This window comes from Cervus elaphus, chromosome 20, assembly GCF_910594005.1.
Source record: "Cervus elaphus chromosome 20, mCerEla1.1, whole genome shotgun sequence".
Classification (NCBI taxonomy): domain Eukaryota; kingdom Metazoa; phylum Chordata; class Mammalia; order Artiodactyla; family Cervidae; genus Cervus; species Cervus elaphus.
In genome coordinates, this window is record NC_057834.1 from 43,203,381 (window position 1) to 43,219,477 (window position 16,097).

The window sequence follows — 16,097 nt, forward strand, 5'->3', positions numbered from 1 at the left end:
AGAGAGTCCCTTTTCCTCTCCCACAGGACGTATATTGTCCCATCCAGACCTCTAATTTGGGGGAGCTTGCGTTCACAAACATTTCCCTCCCCTTTCTTTTCTGCAGGTCAGAGGAGAAACACTGGTATTTGAGGCAAAAAGTTTCCATTTCCCCCAGTGAGTAAACTCTTTAAGTATAAAATTTATTTAATCATAAAGGATTTCTCTTTCTTCAACACGAATGCACACATTAAAAGTAAAAAAAAAAAAAATAGAGACATATATTTACACAAATTAGAAACTACAGTCTCAGGTCCTGGATTAGGGGTTGAGAGGATGGACAGCAGGAGCAACTAGAGGATGGCTTCTCATCTGTTCCAGGTGTCCTGTGGTCATTTCTCTGGTCAGGGTGGGTAGACCAGGAGGGGAAGGGGCACAGCTACAATTTGATGGCAGAGTTACTGGCAAATTGTGATAATGAGGCCCCTCTGCAGATAGTTTCTGATGATTACCAGGGATGACAGGAGATGCTGTCGTAGATGGAACTGGAGTGATTGGGGCTGAGTGAGTCAAGGGCTGTACTCCATGCTGGAGGAAAAGGACGACACCAATGCTGGTTCCAGTGCCTAAAGGACCATGGCTAAAGGAGATGGTACCTGGGGAACTGAGAGGGGGATTGCAAATTGGAGTAGTGTGGATCCAAGTGAGGTTCAGAGCTGGCCATTCGGTGAGGTGCCAAGGCTGCTTTGGTTTTAGTATTAGCTGTCCTAGCTGTGTCTGGTCCATCTTTTCCATGGAAGGTGCAGGAGAGGAAGCAGCTGGATAACTGTGGTGGCTTGGAAAATACTAGGGAGGGGGAAGAAAAGAGAAAAAATTATGTGAGAAAGCTTTCAGATTAATTCCACCTGGCTGTTTAAACCTTGGTTTTTCCTTGGGAACTCTGTAATGCTAACATACCTTGCTTTATGCAATAGATAATTTCCTGCCGGGCCATGATTAAGTAAATGTTTTAGTAACCAAATTCTTAAAGGCCTGCTATATATACCACACACTATATAGCATTGGCTATTAAGACATATGAGGGATTCCCTGGTGGCTCAGTGGTAGAGAATCCACCTGCCAATGCAGGAGATGCAGGTTTGATCCCTGGGTTGGGAAGATGCCCTAGAGAAGGAAATGGCAACCAAATCTACTATTCTTGCCTGGGAAACCCATGGACAGAGGAGCTTGGCCGGCTACAGTCCAGACATGACTTAGCAACCAAACAACAATTCAGACGTATACAAAATAAAACAGTCTCACAAATTTTCACTCTTTATAAACAAATTTGTTTTAGAACGTCTTTCTAAAGTTTTTAATTGGAATCATCATTTTCCAATTTCTGTATTTTAAGGTCTAATTTTCTATGTTGAGTTCCTTAAGAACTGCAACCATTCCTCAAAACCTATGCTTCTAGAGGGATACAAGGATCCTTGGGTAAGAGTAAAAAGGGGAGGAAAAGCGGTTTAGGGGCAGCAAAGGAGAAAAGATTTTCACAGACAAGCTGTGGAATCTTCTTGCATGATTCATTTGGCCAGGTAAAAAGTCTTCTGTATCTATACAGAAAGATAAGCTACAAGATGCAGTATGGGGTTAAACTCCATAGAGTTCTTAGAAATGACCCAAACAAAATGGAAACAAACAACATCTAGAAATCAGACTATGAAGGAATCTAGGCATTCTCTTCCTTGAAAAGAAACTTATTGAAAAGATGAAAAGACCCAGAAGAAAATGGGAGAGGGAGCCCCTTTCTGTATGTACACTTCATTCCTTTGGTTATTTCCCCAACTTTTCCTCAGGAAAATAAGTTTTCCTCAGATAATAAGTTCTCACCTTGGTCAGCTGGTGCCTGCTGCTACCCAATGATGACTTCTGGGCAGCTATATGAGGAAACCAAGTCTTTAACATTCCTTCCACCTGTAACAAAGTTCCTAGATAACGCTCTCTGTGAGGGAAAGTAAAAAATAAAAGGCCATTAGGTGTGAAAAAAGCAACAGAACAGGATTGGAAATAGCACTTTATGAAGAAGAGAAAAGAAGCAAAGGGGACTTACCCCATCTGTGGCTTCTTCAAAACTCCTAAGATACGCTGGATCCTGTCCATTGCCACACTCTGCTGGAAAGTGCTCAATCCTGGGGTTAGGAGAGAGAAGGTGAGACAAAAGATTGAGATTCAAGAATTTAGTCAGCAAAAGGAAAGACAGAAGGGAGTTAAAATCGATTCACCTAAGGAAATTGTCACAGGAGAGAACGGGAATAATCTAGGCCCCAAAGACTTAAGAGAAATACACATTTAAAACATATCTGGAGAGAGACAGAGACAGATATGAACCTAGCTCAAATGAATGCAACTAATTAGATAATTACCTCTCTCAAATCGACCCATCTTCAGCCCCTTCAGTAGGTCTGTGAGAGGGGGTATGAATCCTTGGAGCTCTTTACACTGTAGGAAAACAGGACAAATGGTATGAGAAGACCAAGAACTGCCCACAACAGTGCTTATTTTTCCATCCAACCTGGGAGCCAATACGCTCCTTGTGGGGTCCTTATCAACCAAATGAATACTAAGCCATTCTGGTCCCGTCTCACTTTCCCAGCTTTCTCTTACCTTCTGAGCAAAGAGCAGGTCTCCTTCTGTGGTACAACCCTGGATGTTTATACAGGTCTCCAATTCACCATCTCTTGATCTTTTGACCCCAGATCCTGACATAGAAGCAGCCAAGCCCCGCTGTTCCAAGTGAGATGCTACATGTTGGTTACTGGAAACCTTGGGTCGTTGCCTGCAGCGGATAGGACCAGGGCTGGGCCGAGAACCTTCCTTCTGCTCAACAGTGTCTGGCTTGGGGCCATGAGCCCACTTGTCCTCCCCCTCACTATCGGAGGGGGAGCCAAAGTCACTGTTCACTGGGGAGGTGGAAAAAGAGGAAGAAAGAGAGTAGGAAGAATAGGAAGAAACGCTAGACGGAGAATCCATAGGTTCAGAAGCAGGGTCTGGAGAGCAGCTCCCGGAGTACCCAAAGATCAGGACCTGCAACTGAAGAGCAAAGCGAGGGGGTCTGAAACCAGAATCTGAGGATTGGGAAATGGACTGAGAAACTGGGGTGTACTGTATACGACAGTAACATCTCTTCTCTCCCTTCCCAGTATTAATCCTGGCTCGGGCACAATAGAAAAAGTCATCTTCCCCGCCTCCCCCACTCCATTAAGAACCTGGATTGCCTTTGTGCCCGCTGCAGAGCAGCTCTTAGCCTGACACAGACTGTTCGTTCTTCCTCATTTCAGAGTAAATGACATGATATGACCCCTTTCTCCGGTTCGCCTTTCTGGTCTCATCCTGGCCCCGTAGCGAGCCTCTCTACCTGAGCTCACTACACCAGCAAGCCGGAAATCTGCTGCACTTGAACCCACCTAGGGACCCTGTAGGAAACTCCCGCCTCTTCCCAACCTTTCTGATCGCCATCTCTGCGCCGGACAATTCCCAGTCGCACCTGCCACGTGATGCGAATCCTTGCAATACCATTATCTGCAACGAGTCCCTAAGCCCACTCCCACCGGGTCTGATCCTCCCGCGCGGATAGCTCCCTGGCGTCTGAATCTCCTCACCTGTGTCAGTCGGCTCAGCCCAGGCTGTCTGCAGCTCCTACTCAGACTCTGGAGTCTCGGCTACCCACCTCCGGCTCCCTCCCACTGGGTCCCGCCCCTTCCCCCTCCGGGACACGTGCAGCTCCGCACGTGCCTTCCCCCTGCTTACACAGACCTCGCAGCCTCATTGGTTGTGTAGCCGGTGACACGTGACTCTCGTTACTGAAGTTCACATCCCATTTGCTACAGCATACAGGGGTTCGGCCAATAAAGCGGCTGTCAGGGGACGATTGGTTGGATGGTAAGCATTCTGTGCTCCGCCCCTACATGCGGCTAGCAAGGAGGACCCGGTGATGAGAAAAGGAGGAGGATGGAAAAAGGGAGGAAAAGAAGGGAGGGGAGAAAAAGGGCGGAGCCCGTGGCCTTAAATAGGATGGTGGTGCGTGAAGCCGCGCGGCTGGAGTGTGCAGACTAGTAGTGTGGCCTGAGGTGTGAGTCTTGCCGTGTGGGACTCTTGGTTCTCCCTTGGTAACCGACCCCTGTGCCCCCTCCTTCAGCGCCTCCGCTCACAAGTGCAGCACGTGGAACCCGTCAGCGACTTGCGTCTGCAACGTGTGTGAGAACACGGACGTGTGCCCCTGTGTATCCTCCTCCTCCCCCCTCCGCGGCCCAGCCCTCGTGACTCCCGGGTCTCTGTTTCACTTTCCCCTCCTCCTTATCCTACAAGTTGGGTGCCTCCTGCCCTCTTGGGTGAAGAGGGTGGGGACTGCTGCCGAGAACACCGCGTCCTCTCCCCGGCTCCCGCTGGGGCGGCTCCTCCAGCCCTTTGCTTACATAACCCGCCGCGCACGTTACCAGCTCAGATGCCAGCCCGCCATCAATCTAGAGGTCAAAACCCAGCCGGGTTGTTCCTGACTTCTACCCGGGTTCCTCAGGCCCTGTGCCCTTACTTCCATTTTACTTAGCACAAGGAATGGGGAGGCGGGTAGGTCTGTGATTTCCTAGATTATGCCTTTGTTTAGCTTTAGTTTCTTCATTGGTCCTCTGGAGAAGATTTGAAGAAGGGAGGGTGGCAAAGTCCGGAGTTTACTATTCACCGCCCCTTGCAGTTTTTGTTTTTTTTTTTTTTTTTCCCCTTTGCTGCACCCCCGGGAGGCTTGCAGGATCTCAGTTCCCCAACCCGGGCAACAGCAGGGAAAGCTCGGAGTTCTAACCACTAAGCAACCAGGGAACTCCCCTTGCAGTGTTGAGAGCACCGTGGAGAGAAGGGGACGGGGCTCAGGGACTGTGGGCTGATTAAAGTTTTGACATTGAAGAGACCGCAAGGGGGCAGCCTAGTTCTGATTAGGGTCGCAAGGATAAAGGGAGAAAAAATTTTTTTTAAGTTTGTCCTTGCATGCCCTAATTACTAACTGAAAATGGTACATATTTAGAGGCGGGGGTGGGGGGGTGGCTAGGGGTGTGGAGAGTAAGTAGAAGAGGGTGTGAATTTTTGAAATCTATTCTAAGTAGCTTTTGATGGTTTACGTTTGTTTAACAACGTGCTCATTTTATAAAAAGGATAAAAGGGTTCTACTTCAACTTTCTCCAAGCATATTGTTTCAATACTGTATATGATAAGGTAAAGCGGTAGAATTAGAGGGAATTATAGGCTGTGAATAAACCTGTTTGTGGGTGCTTTTCTCTGTTCTTCCCAAAATTTCAGTTCCACCCTCCTCCCCATGGTCCTAATAATTCCCTCTAAATCTACTGTTGCCTAACTCCGTTTGTAATCCACCCTTCCCACATATCCTGGTGCTCTCTTCAGTGTTGTGGCTTTAGAACTGGCCCTCATAAAGGAGTAGAGAGTAACCAGATTACTTCATTTATTTATTTAATCTTCCACTGTCCTCTTCCCAGATCCCCATCAAGGAGTCTTCCTTCTCCTAGAAAACAAAGGGAGGAGGAGGAGGAAATCAGGGTCAGGAGACTCAGGAAACCTTTCAGGCTCTTCCACCTCTATGGAAACTGCCCAGATTTTATATTTTGAGCTAGATTTCCTCGTGACATCTATTAGATGTGTCCCCTCCTTCATTCCTTCCTTCTGCTAAACTTCTTCGTGCCTCTTACTGTGGTTACCAACTTAAATTCCTTCCGTATAATTCAAGTTTCTCTCCCCTCTTCCTTTCGCCCACTGTGTCTCCCCTATGTTAGAGAACCATTCACGCCCCCACTCTGAACTTCAGCCTCTCAACTCTGTCAGGTTGCAGGGCCCCTCCCGTTTTGCCCTCTGGCACCTGCAGAACCTTAAACCAGTCCAGGCTGAAACCAGCTCTGATTCCTCAAGGCAGACTGGAACCTGGAGAAATTTCTTGTCCCTTCCACCTGCTTCTGCTCTAGGAGGTCCTGAAATCATCCCAGTTCAGAAAAAGTAATGACTCTTATGACAAAGGCCTTTGCCTCAACATCTCCTAAACCTTCTTGAAGTTAGGTAAGCTTTTTCTAAATGTGACCCCTCTTCCTTTAAGCAGCTGAAAATTGACCAGGCTGGGAACACTAGCTGGAGATACTGGTAAAACTTCAAAACTGCCCCAAGGCCAGTGGCTGCACTCTTACCTTTTACAGGAAATACATCCCCCCATGAACAAGGGCCCAGAACAGGAGTGGACCAGAACTCTGCAGACTGGATACAGCGTCATTCAGATCTGGACTCTGCTAAAATACAGACATCCCCTCATAGTAGGCTAGTATCATCCTCCTACCACCCAGTTCCCACTCTGGAAAGATAACCATCTCTTTATGCCAACCTCTGTCGTCTTTCTTCTGAGCTTAGAGAAAGATCCAGCCCTCCTCCCCATCACTATAAGAAGTCCTTTCCTCTGTGCCTTTCAGCCATTCCTGACCATACTAGGGAGGCCTGACTCAATTCAGTGACATGTTTTTTGTTTTTTAACCTATGCACGTGACACTGTGCTAGTCACTGTGATAGGTGCCATATTAGTCACTCAGTCGTGTCCGACTCTATGCAACCCCATCGACTATAGCCCGCCAAGCTCCTCTGTCTGTGGAGTTTTCAAGAATACTGGAGTGGATAATCATTCCCTTCACCATGGGATCTTCCTGACCCAGGGATTGAACCTGGGTCTCCGCATTGCAGGCAGATTCTTTACTGTCTGAGGCACCAGGTTCAGGCACAGGTGCCGTGTGTGGTAAGTCGCTTCAGTTGTGTCTGACTCTTTGAGACCCTATGAACTGTAGCCCACCAGGCTCTTCTGTCCATGGGATTTTCCAGGCAAGAATACTGGAATGAGTTGCCATGCCCTTCTGCAGGAGATCTTCCTGTCCCAGGGATCGAGCCTGGGTCTCTTGTGGCTCCTGCATTGCAGGCAGATTCTTTAACACTGAGCCACTGGGGAAGCCCGCATGAAAGTGAGAGTAAAGTGAAGTCGCTCAGTCGTGTCTGACTCTTTGCGACCCCATGGACTGTAGCCCACCACGCTCCTCTGTCCATGGGATTCTCCAGGCAAGAATACTGGAGTGGGTTGCCATTTCCTTCTCCAGGAGATCTTCCCAACCCAGGGATGAAACCCAGGTCTCCCACATTAGAGGCAGACGCTTTAACCTCTGAGCCACCAGGGAAGCTGGGAAAGCCCACGTAGGGGGATATAAATATGATTAAGACATTGGTCCTACCCTCACAGAGTTAACAAGCTAAAGGGAGCCTGCTGCTGCTGCTAAGTCGCTTCAGTCATGTCCGACTCTGCGACCCCATAGATAGCAGCCCACCAGGCTCCTCCGTCCCTGGGATTCTCCAGGCAAGAATACTGGAGTGGGTTGCCATTTCCTTCTCCAATGCATGCATGCATGCTAAGTCGCTTCAGTCATGTCCGACTCTGCGACCCCATAGACGGCAACCCACCAGGCTCCTCTGTCCACAGGATTCTTCAAGCAAGAATACTGGAGTGGGTTGCCATTTCCTTCTCCGAAAGGAAGCCTGCCATATACTTCAAAATATTTATCTGTCCTTGTCAGTCATCAGCTTTCCATTCCTATTGATTCCTCCCATCTATGTTCAACTATATTCAGACTGCACTTCGGTTCTGCACTTTGGCCCTTTCTAGCTGTTGCTCCTCTCTCCCTCTGTCTCTCTCTTTGGCCGCACCTCGTGGCATGGGGGATCTTAGTTCCCTAGCCATGGATTGAACCCATGCCCCTGCACTGGAAGCATAGAGTCTTAAATACTGGACTTTCAAGGAAGTCCTCTGCTTCTTTTCTCATTACCAGATTTCTCAGATAGTTGGTTTATCCTCTCCCTCCACTTCCTCACAATGTATTCCCTTTCTAATGCCACAGGAAGTAGCTTGTGGTACAACCACTCAATTGAAACTGCCTTCTCTGTAGTTATCAATGACCTCCTTCTCCTTGGCCTATTGGTAGCTTTTCCCTGATTATATTAAACTTTATCTTCTAGACTCTTTAATACAAATTTGGCTATCTACCTACCTCTCCAATCAGTTTGTTTCCTTTTCCTTGGTTGATTCCTCTGCTACTAACTAAAGGCATGGTTATTGGCCTTTCCGTATTCTGTAACTACTAGATCTCCTGAGCTTGTCTGCATTCGTAACTTTGCGCTTAGAACTGGAGCATGGACTTAATTCAGCTACCTTTAGGACACCCTCACAGGCCGTGCAGAGAAGGTAACGGCACCCCACTCCAGCACTCTTGCCTGGAGAATCCCGTGGACGGAGGAGCCTGGTAGGCTGCAGTCCATGGGGTCGCTAAGAGTCGGACACGACTGAGCGACTTCACTTTCACTTTTTACTTTCATGCATTGGAGAAGGAAATGGCAACCCACTCCAGTGTTCTTGCCTGGAGAATCCCAGGGACGGGGGAGCCTGGTGGGCTGCCGTCTATGGGGTCGCACAGAGTCGGACACGACTGAAGCGACTTAGCAGCAGCAGCATAGGCTGTGACTGTAAATTCAACTTGGCCAATACCAAATTTATAACTTCCCCCCCAAATCACTCTGATCACAGTTCCCATTTCAGTCAACCATTTTCCCAGACGCCCATATTTAAAATTTAAAGTTATTTTTAAAACTCAAGTTATTTTCTCTTTCCTTTCGCCGCTGCGGCCGCGGCCATGAGTATGCTCAGGCTTCAGAAGAGGCTTGCCTCCAGCGTCCTTCGCTGTGGCAAAAAGAAGGTCTGGTTGGACCCCAATGAGACTAATGAAATCGCCAATGCCAACTCCCGCCAGCAGATCCGGAAACGGATCAAAGATGGGCTGATCATCCGGAAGCCTGTGACTGTCCATTCCCGGGCTCGATGCCGGAAAAACACCTTGGCTCGCCGGAAGGGCAGGCATATGGGTATAGGTAAGCGAAAGGGTACTGCCAATGCTCGAATGCCCGAGAAGGTAACCTGGATGAGGAGGATGAGAATTCTGCGCCGGCTGCTCAGACGATACCGTGAATCTAAGAAGATTGACCGCCACATGTATCACAGCCTGTACCTGAAGGTGAAGGGTAACGTGTTCAAAAACAAGCGGATTCTCATGGAACATATCCACAAGCTGAAGGCAGACAAGGCTCGCAAGAAGCTTCTAGCGGACCAGGCTGAGGCCCGCAGGTCTAAGACCAAGGAAGCCCGAAAGCGCCGGGAAGAGCGGCTCCAGGCCAAGAAGGAGGAAATCATCAAGACTTTGTCCAAGGAGGAAGAGACCAAGAAATAAAGTTCTCCCCCTCTTCTCTGTACATAGTGGCCTCGACAATTGCATAGATCACTCATTCAATAAAAGACAAGCCTTTATCTGCCTAAAAAAAAAAAAAAAAAAAAAGTTATTTTAACTCTCCTCTTATTTATTGCCCATATGAAATTATCACTGGAGCAAGGCATTTTCTTCAAAGTGTTTATTTTTCTCTGCTCCATTAAACATGCCACTTCTGGGGCTTCCCTGATGGCTCAGTGGCAAAGAATCCACCTGTCAATGCAGGAGACATGGGTTCGATCCCTGATCCAGGAAGATCCCACATGCCTTGGAGCAACTAAGCCCGTGGGCCATAACAATTGAGCCTGTGCTCAGGAGCCCAGGAGCTGCAACTACTGAAGCCTGCTCGCCCTAGAGCTTGTGCTCTGCAACAAGGGAAGCCACTGCAAGGAGAAGCCCTGGCAGCAATGAAGACCCGGCACAGCCAAGAATGAATAAACAAACAAACAAAATGCCACTTCCCTCATCCAGACCTTTAATGGATGCAAATCTCAATATCTCTCCAGTCCATTGCATCCTTCATACGACCAGATAAATCATTTTTTAAAAATACCACTTTCATCATGCATTTAGCACATGGGAGAACATACTAGGCCCCCTATTGTTTATAAGTCTGAAATTTACCTTGATACTTCAGACTGTAATTTGGCCCTGTGTTCCCATATGTGAAATTACCAAGCAAACACATGTAGCTTTGAACATTTTGTGTGTTAGTTTCCTACTGTTCCTTTCCATATACCATCTCCTTCAATCATACCTCAACCACTAAATATACCCTTCTTGTTCTGTCCTCCTTGTCTGTGTAGCTCTTTCACTCTTGGAAGAACTTTCTTCCAAATTGCTTTCATCCTTTTATAACTTACTGCCAATCAAAAGCTCACCTATTCTTCAAAGAAGTCTCTCAAGAACAGTCATCTTCTGAAAGTCTTCCAGACAACTTCAACCTGTACTAATCCCTCTCCTTCCAGTGCCTAAAGCACTTGTTTGTCGTATGCTGTCAAATTTGTATGCAATTTAACACTGTTAAAAACCTTTTCATTTTGTTCCAAATGTTTCATAAGTGTAAACTTGAGTTTTATGAATACTTTGAGGACAATAACATGATAGATTTCTTTTTCATTAGCAGCAACATCCTTAGCAGCTTTAGGCATAGGTTACAAAAACATGGTGGCCAAGTGGTAATGAATCTGCCTGCCAATGCCAGAGACACAAGAGACACAGGTTCGATCCCTGGGTTAGGAAGATCCCTGGAGAAGGAAATGGCAACCCACTCCAGTATTTCTTGCCTGGAAAATTCCATGGACAGAGGAGCCTGGCAGGTTACAGTCCATGGAATCACAAAGAGTTGGACATGACAGAGCACCAGACTCTATGTGTATGTAAACACATTAAATACTATTCAACTGAAATTTAACTGCACCAACTCTTCCCTGTGTTCTGTATACAGTATTAAATCTCAGTGAAAGAAATGATGGCTAATCTGAGATGAACACCTGCGTTGTAGTACTAGTTATTTGGTTCCCCCATCCACCAAAGCTTCCCTCTGCTCCGCATCACCAGTCTGGGGATCCATCCAGGGTAAGGGATGTCTGTCTGCCTCCCCACTTATCCCCAATCCACTCACTGGTTCCATTGTCATTGGTTTCTCTGTTACAGGCTTCTGATGGTCAGCGCGGTCTGTTTCATAACTAATGGTAGTCTCTGATGCTTCCACCTTCTCATCCAACCTGTTCTGCCCTCAGTAGGATTAGGAAACAGTTATCATTGCCTCCGTTCAACATCCTCATAGATTCTCTATTTAGATTTCTTTTTTACTTCACCACCTCTTCTCCCCTCCAACCCCTCATCCAAGACTTACACTCAGGGAGCTTTCCTACTTCATGTTTGCATGGATTATGTACCCACCCCATTCACCAACTCCCTTGACTCGAGGACTGTTCCTCCCTTTCAGTGTCTTAGCAAACCTACTGCATTCTGGCTTCATCCCCAGCTGTTATTAACAAATTTGTTTCAGATTCACTACCTAGTTTCACTTCACCTAAATAGTTTTTATTCCTGTTCATTATTTACATTTCAACAATGTCTAGTTTCTTTTTAACTGCTACCTATCCTGATCCTCCTAGGGGATCACGTAGATTTCACTCACCACTGTGTTCTCTGGCTCAAACATAGAGTAATCAACAGTGAAGTTCACACTAAAGTCATCTGGTGAGGAGAAAAAAAATAAGTAGTTACAAATCAGAAAGGTAGCACTAGATCCGGAAATGAGAAGAGTAAGAAATTGTTCAGAATACTTCAGTTTGCTCAAGTTATAAAATTAACTGGTATAATATAATTCCACAAACTTTAAGGACTTCTCAGATGGCATAGTGGTAAAGAATCCGCCTGCCAATGCCGGGGATGCAGGAGACTTGGGTTCGATCCCTGGGACAGGGATCCTGGAGTAGGAAATGGCAACCAGGTCTAGTATTCTTGCCTGGAAAATTCCATGGACAGAGGAGCCTGACGGGCTAAAGTCCATGGGGTCGCAAAGAGTCAGACATGACTGAGCGACTACGCACATGCACACAACAAACTCTAATGTTAAAAATGTTTGTGAATGTGTATGCATTTATATTTTCAACCTGATATCTAAAATCATGCCCAGATTTGAAATTTTTCAAGTTATTTCAACCAGTTTCTAAAGGATCACTAGTTCGAGAAATAACATCATGAGTTTGATGGCTTTTGCTCAGAGCGAAATTTCTCTCTGATCTAGTTATGCCATTGCAGAAGGAAAAGTCAGAGTCTAAGAACTGAGTAGCTCCCAAACCTCTCTCCAGCCTGTGAAGGATCAGAACCTTATATGTACTCACCATAGCTGGGGGTGATTGTGTAATAATAGATCACCTGATAATACTCATCCTCTTCCAGTTCTTCTCCATCCTCATATTCTTGTCCTAGGACAAGAACTAGAGGTCAAGGGGGCATCTGGAAAGCCTTAGCAATACAAGGACACCGGACGTTGACCTCAGCTCTATCAGTATTCTTTGTTTCTGCCTCCCCTTTATTATCTCCCTGCCTCTGTACCTCTAAACCCTTCTCTGTCTTCTGGACTCCTTAATGCTGACAAGGCCCGTTACTCTCCACCCTTTCATCTGGGAATCCCCAGAACTGAAAATGTGAAAATCCTCTTCACATACTGGAACCCAAACTAAGCCTTAAAAACGTAGGAAGCAGGGAGACACCAGAAATTAAGACCTTCAAATCTACTCCTCAGGATTATGCTCCAGACTTACTGTATTTGTGAGAGATCTCCTCTTAGCAGTGTCCCTCACAATTAACTAATACACCTGGCCTTAGGCTTTTGGACTTGGGCTTTAGTTCTCCTTTCAATGCTAACTAGCAGGATATCTCTGAACAACACAGTTAACAGTGCTTTCTTCAGATGAGTCAGAAGGACTAAATGATCCATCTGCATTAGTTTTTCTTCCTCCCCAGGATTAAAAATATGTGGCTTTGACGTGACAGGGTCAGGAATTCTAGGCCGCCTGCTTAATCGTTTTCTAAACTCCTTGCATGCACTCTCTTAACCCCAAGCAGTGACACAACAGTCTGGAGGAAAAGGAAACAATGAGCACCTGGAAGGCTGGGAACAAAGGAGGGAAGACGCCAAGCTACTTCTGGGACCCTGTCACTGAAGGCAGCCAGTACTCAGTATTCTAAAGGTCACCCCTCCTGGGTCTTTACTAATACAAGGCTTTTTCTCCAGTTCTCTGGGAAAGAAGATACCCTGGCTTCCCTCGATAGTTTCAGACTGCTCCACCTTCAAGGAGCCTGCCTCAGTCCACTCTCACTTGAGTCCTTATCTCACTCAACTCTGATGATGGTGAGCTGAGCTCACTCTTGTTAGGACCTCCCCATGTCTGGGGCTCCATCCGCACCAGCTGCCTCTTCTTTGACAGGACTCTGCTCTCCTCCCCGTTTCCTGTCTCTAATTTCCAGGTCCTCCCGCTGCCCCTGCCATCTAACACCGATGGGAGAGTGTTGTCCCTCTTTCCTGAACCGCACCTCCGGCCCTCTTCTCATTTGCTTTTCTCCCACCATTTATGGTTTCTCCCCATTTATGGTTAGAAGGCCTGGCTCAAAAGCCCAGGAGAGACGTGAACTTACCCAGGATGAGTGGCACAGCAAGAATGGCTACAAAGAGGACATCCATTCTGGATTCTGCTCTAGTGCCTTGCAAAAAGGAAATTACACAGTTTCCCACCAAACTTACCCCGCCTTCTGCCCTCCTCCAAAGCAGCGAAGGAGCAGCAGCAACTCTTCTCCTGGGGGGGGTGGGATTTCTCCGCCCACTTGCTGCCTGACTAGGCCATCAGCTACTACCGGTGCAGTCCTCAGTCACAGTGGCCCAGATTAGAGAGACAAAGTGAATTTTGAAGGGAACATGTTCACTGAGACTCCCTGGCCCTAGACCAGATCCAATCAGGCCACCTGCTGCCACTTTCTGAAAAACAAAACACACAAACGAAAAACCAAACCAAACAACAACAAAAAACCCAGCTTACCGTGAAGTTTCCCCTCTCCCCTACTTTCCTTCCTTGTGCCCAGTCCTCACAAAAAGCTCCCTCTCCCTCTCACTGTCCCTAACTGACTATCCTCTCCAGAACTGCTCTTCTCCCTGAGGCTTCATCACAGTCTCTTTCTTCACAGTCAAAATATTCTGAGGAAGGGATAAGCATTTTTTTCTAGAGTGAGAACAGTCCCCTCCCTCTGCTTATCTCAGACTACCAAGTATGGGAGCAGTATCAACATCACCATCCGACTCTATAAGCACCTGCTGCATTGATTCTCATTAAAAAAAAAAAAAAACAACTTTTCAGTCAAGACCAGTTCCTTCCTCTCTGCTAAGTACTGACCTCAACTCACCTCCTTCTCAAGTTTCTGCACACAGGATGGGAGAAGGGAGGAAGCAGGTACTCTTTCCCTGCGGTACATGCCACACCTCTTCTCCCCTTTCAGTCCTTTGGTGTGTTCGCTTCCTCCTAGCTTACAGGGGTGGAGTTCATCTTATCCTCTCTGCTTTTATAGTTCCCATTTTCATTCCATCCAGTGTAGAAACATTTAGTGACATATTGCTGGGCACAGTGTGCTAGGCCTAGTCTGATAGGCAATTTAGGGTTCAGAGGCAAGGAAATAAGAATTTTTTTTTTTTTAAAGGGAGTTAATAAACATCTATTCAACATCTACTATGAGCCAGGCACCATGCAAGTGTCTGTGGAAACACTAATGAACAAGATAGGTTTGGCGCCTGTTCCTAAGTCAGAAGATGCTGTGATAAGAGCTCAGAGGAGAGATGATGTCTTATCCCCACCTCTTCTGGATTGCTATCTCAGAAGCAAGACAGTATAGAGTCTTGAGCACCGACCAGGATGCTCCCATCCTCTCAACCGTATTGGGGGCAGATTTGTATCATTCGTTCTCATATAAATCTATATAATCTACCCCTTCAGCTCCTTTCCAGAATTTTCCAGAAAAAATGTAAAACTTTTATATGGATATACATCTATGCATTGCCATAAATCATTTCCAGAAGGAAAGGAAGGCTGGTTCTCTTTGAACAATTTTTATAGTGTTTTGGGGGTACTTTGATAACTTTCTCAAAAGCGATGTTCCAGTTTCCCTCACCTTCCCATCCTGGCACTCTTTTGCCAAAACATCCTCCCTAAAGACTAACCCTGCTGCTGCTGCTGCTGCGTCGCTTCAGTTGTGTCCAACTCTGTGCGACCCCATAGACGGCAGCCCACCAGGCTCCTCCGTCCCTGGGATTCTCCAGGCAAGAACACCGGAGTGGGTTGCCATTTCCTTCTCCAATGCATGAAAGTGAAAAGTGAAAGTGAAGTCGCTCAGTCGTGGTCGACTCTTAGAGACCCCATGGACTGCAGCCTACCAGGCTCCTCCGTCCACGGGATTCTCCAGGCAAGAGTACTGGAGTGGGCTGCCATTGCCTTCTCCCAAGGACTAACCCTGCTGCTGCTAAGTCACTTCAGTCGTGTCCGACTCTGTGCGACCCCATGGACAGCAGCCCACCAGGCTCCCCGGTCCTTGGGATTCTCCAGGCAAGAATACTGGAGTGCAAAAAAAAAAAAAAAAAAGAATACTGGAGTGGGTTGCCATTTCCTTCTCCAAGGACTAACCTTACCCCCATCCAAATGAAGTTACAGTACCCTCCAACACTTTAACTTTCTTTCTAAAATGCATCCCTTGTGCCTTCCCTTCCCCCAGTCTGAGGAAAAGACACCCCTGATGTTCATTTTCAGAAAATAAATAAAGGAAGTATGACATAAAAGGAACTGAGTAACTTTGGTGGTGTGGGGGAGGGGGGGTAGTTTTCCTTCAACTCCACAGCTATAATTGCTTTTTACAAAGAGCTTTAACTCCCAATTCCAACTCAAAATCCTCTCCAGCCTACCTAACATTGCTATCCAGGCTCCTTTTACTTCCTTCTTATTCACTTCTCATTATAGATGAAAGCTTCATTAGCGACACTGTATTGTATGTTTCCTACACTAGCCTGTTCAAAGAGCACCTACTCTCAAGTGTAACCTTCATTTCTTCGGCAGTATCTCCAGCTCATTTCCTCTCATTCAAGTAAGAACAATACCCGTCCCTATCTTCCGGCACTCTCTATCCTGTGATTTCTTTGTATTTGTTCTTTAGTTTCTAACAGGATCTTCCCCCTCTGCAGCTCTTCAAGAAAACGTAGGA

The 16,097-nt window shown here is 46.7% G+C and overlaps 3 protein-coding genes across 7 annotated transcripts; 1 reads left to right on the plus strand and 2 right to left on the minus strand.

The window, feature by feature from the left end:
• Positions 1 to 173: 173 nt before the first annotated feature.
• On the minus strand, positions 174 to 4,164 carry CIART (circadian associated repressor of transcription). 4 transcript variants are annotated; one of them, XM_043876486.1, is made up of 6 exons: positions 3,775 to 4,164; positions 2,626 to 3,051; positions 2,385 to 2,460; positions 2,072 to 2,150; positions 1,852 to 1,963; positions 174 to 825 (listed from the first exon to the last, which is right to left on the minus strand). In XM_043876486.1, the coding sequence occupies exons 2-6, from the start codon at positions 2,989 to 2,991 to the stop codon at positions 301 to 303; spliced, it is 1,158 nt and encodes a 385-aa protein (XP_043732421.1). In that variant the 5' UTR covers positions 2,992 to 3,051; positions 3,775 to 4,164; the 3' UTR covers positions 174 to 300. The 4 variants fall into 4 exon arrangements, with proteins under 4 accessions (XP_043732421.1, XP_043732420.1, XP_043732422.1 ...); XM_043876485.1 differs by lacking the exon at positions 3,775 to 4,164 and adding an exon at positions 3,621 to 3,732; XM_043876487.1 differs by lacking the exon at positions 3,775 to 4,164 and adding an exon at positions 3,426 to 3,607.
• Positions 4,165 to 5,455: 1,291 nt separating this feature from the next.
• On the minus strand, positions 5,456 to 13,607 carry C20H1orf54 (chromosome 20 C1orf54 homolog). Of its 2 annotated transcripts, none has more exons than XM_043876496.1 (6): positions 13,500 to 13,607; positions 12,203 to 12,286; positions 11,494 to 11,552; positions 10,972 to 11,079; positions 6,195 to 6,290; positions 5,456 to 5,524 (listed from the first exon to the last, which is right to left on the minus strand). In XM_043876496.1, exons 1-5 carry the CDS (start codon positions 13,543 to 13,545, stop codon positions 6,198 to 6,200), a joined length of 390 nt encoding a protein of 129 aa, XP_043732431.1. In that variant the 5' UTR covers positions 13,546 to 13,607; the 3' UTR covers positions 5,456 to 5,524; positions 6,195 to 6,197. The 2 variants fall into 2 exon arrangements, with proteins under 2 accessions (XP_043732431.1, XP_043732430.1); XM_043876495.1 differs by having other exon boundaries at positions 6,195 to 6,293.
• LOC122676917 (60S ribosomal protein L19-like) lies at positions 8,691 to 9,388 on the plus strand. The gene has a single exon (XM_043876494.1). The coding sequence runs from the start codon at positions 8,721 to 8,723 to the stop codon at positions 9,309 to 9,311; it is 591 nt and encodes a 196-aa protein (XP_043732429.1). The 5' UTR covers positions 8,691 to 8,720; the 3' UTR covers positions 9,312 to 9,388.
• Positions 13,608 to 16,097: the final 2,490 nt, after the last annotated feature.

Bases quoted from the DNA above. Each gene is read 5' to 3' on its own strand.
- CIART (XM_043876486.1), bottom strand. From the start codon at position 2,991: ATGGATTCTCCGTCTAGCGTTTCTTCCTATTCTTCCTACTCTCTTTCT. The intron at 2,461-2,625 runs GTAAGAGAAAGC...GTTTTCCTACAG, and splicing joins ACCTGCTCTTTGCTCAGAAG to TGTAAAGAGCTCCAAGGATT. The intron at 826-1,851 runs GTGAGAACTTAT...CCCCCTCCCTAG, and splicing joins GCAGGCACCAGCTGACCAAG to TATTTTCCAAGCCACCACAG.
- LOC122676917 (XM_043876494.1), top strand. From the start codon at position 8,721: ATGAGTATGCTCAGGCTTCAGAAGAGGCTTGCCTCCAGCGTCCTTCGC.
- C20H1orf54 (XM_043876495.1), bottom strand. From the start codon at position 13,545: ATGGATGTCCTCTTTGTAGCCATTCTTGCTGTGCCACTCATCCTGG. The intron at 11,553-12,202 runs GTGAGTACATAT...TCTCCTCACCAG, and splicing joins CACAATCACCCCCAGCTATG to ATGACTTTAGTGTGAACTTC. The intron at 11,080-11,493 runs GTGAGTGAAATC...TACTGAGGGCAG, and splicing joins TTGAGCCAGAGAACACAGTG to AACAGGTTGGATGAGAAGGT.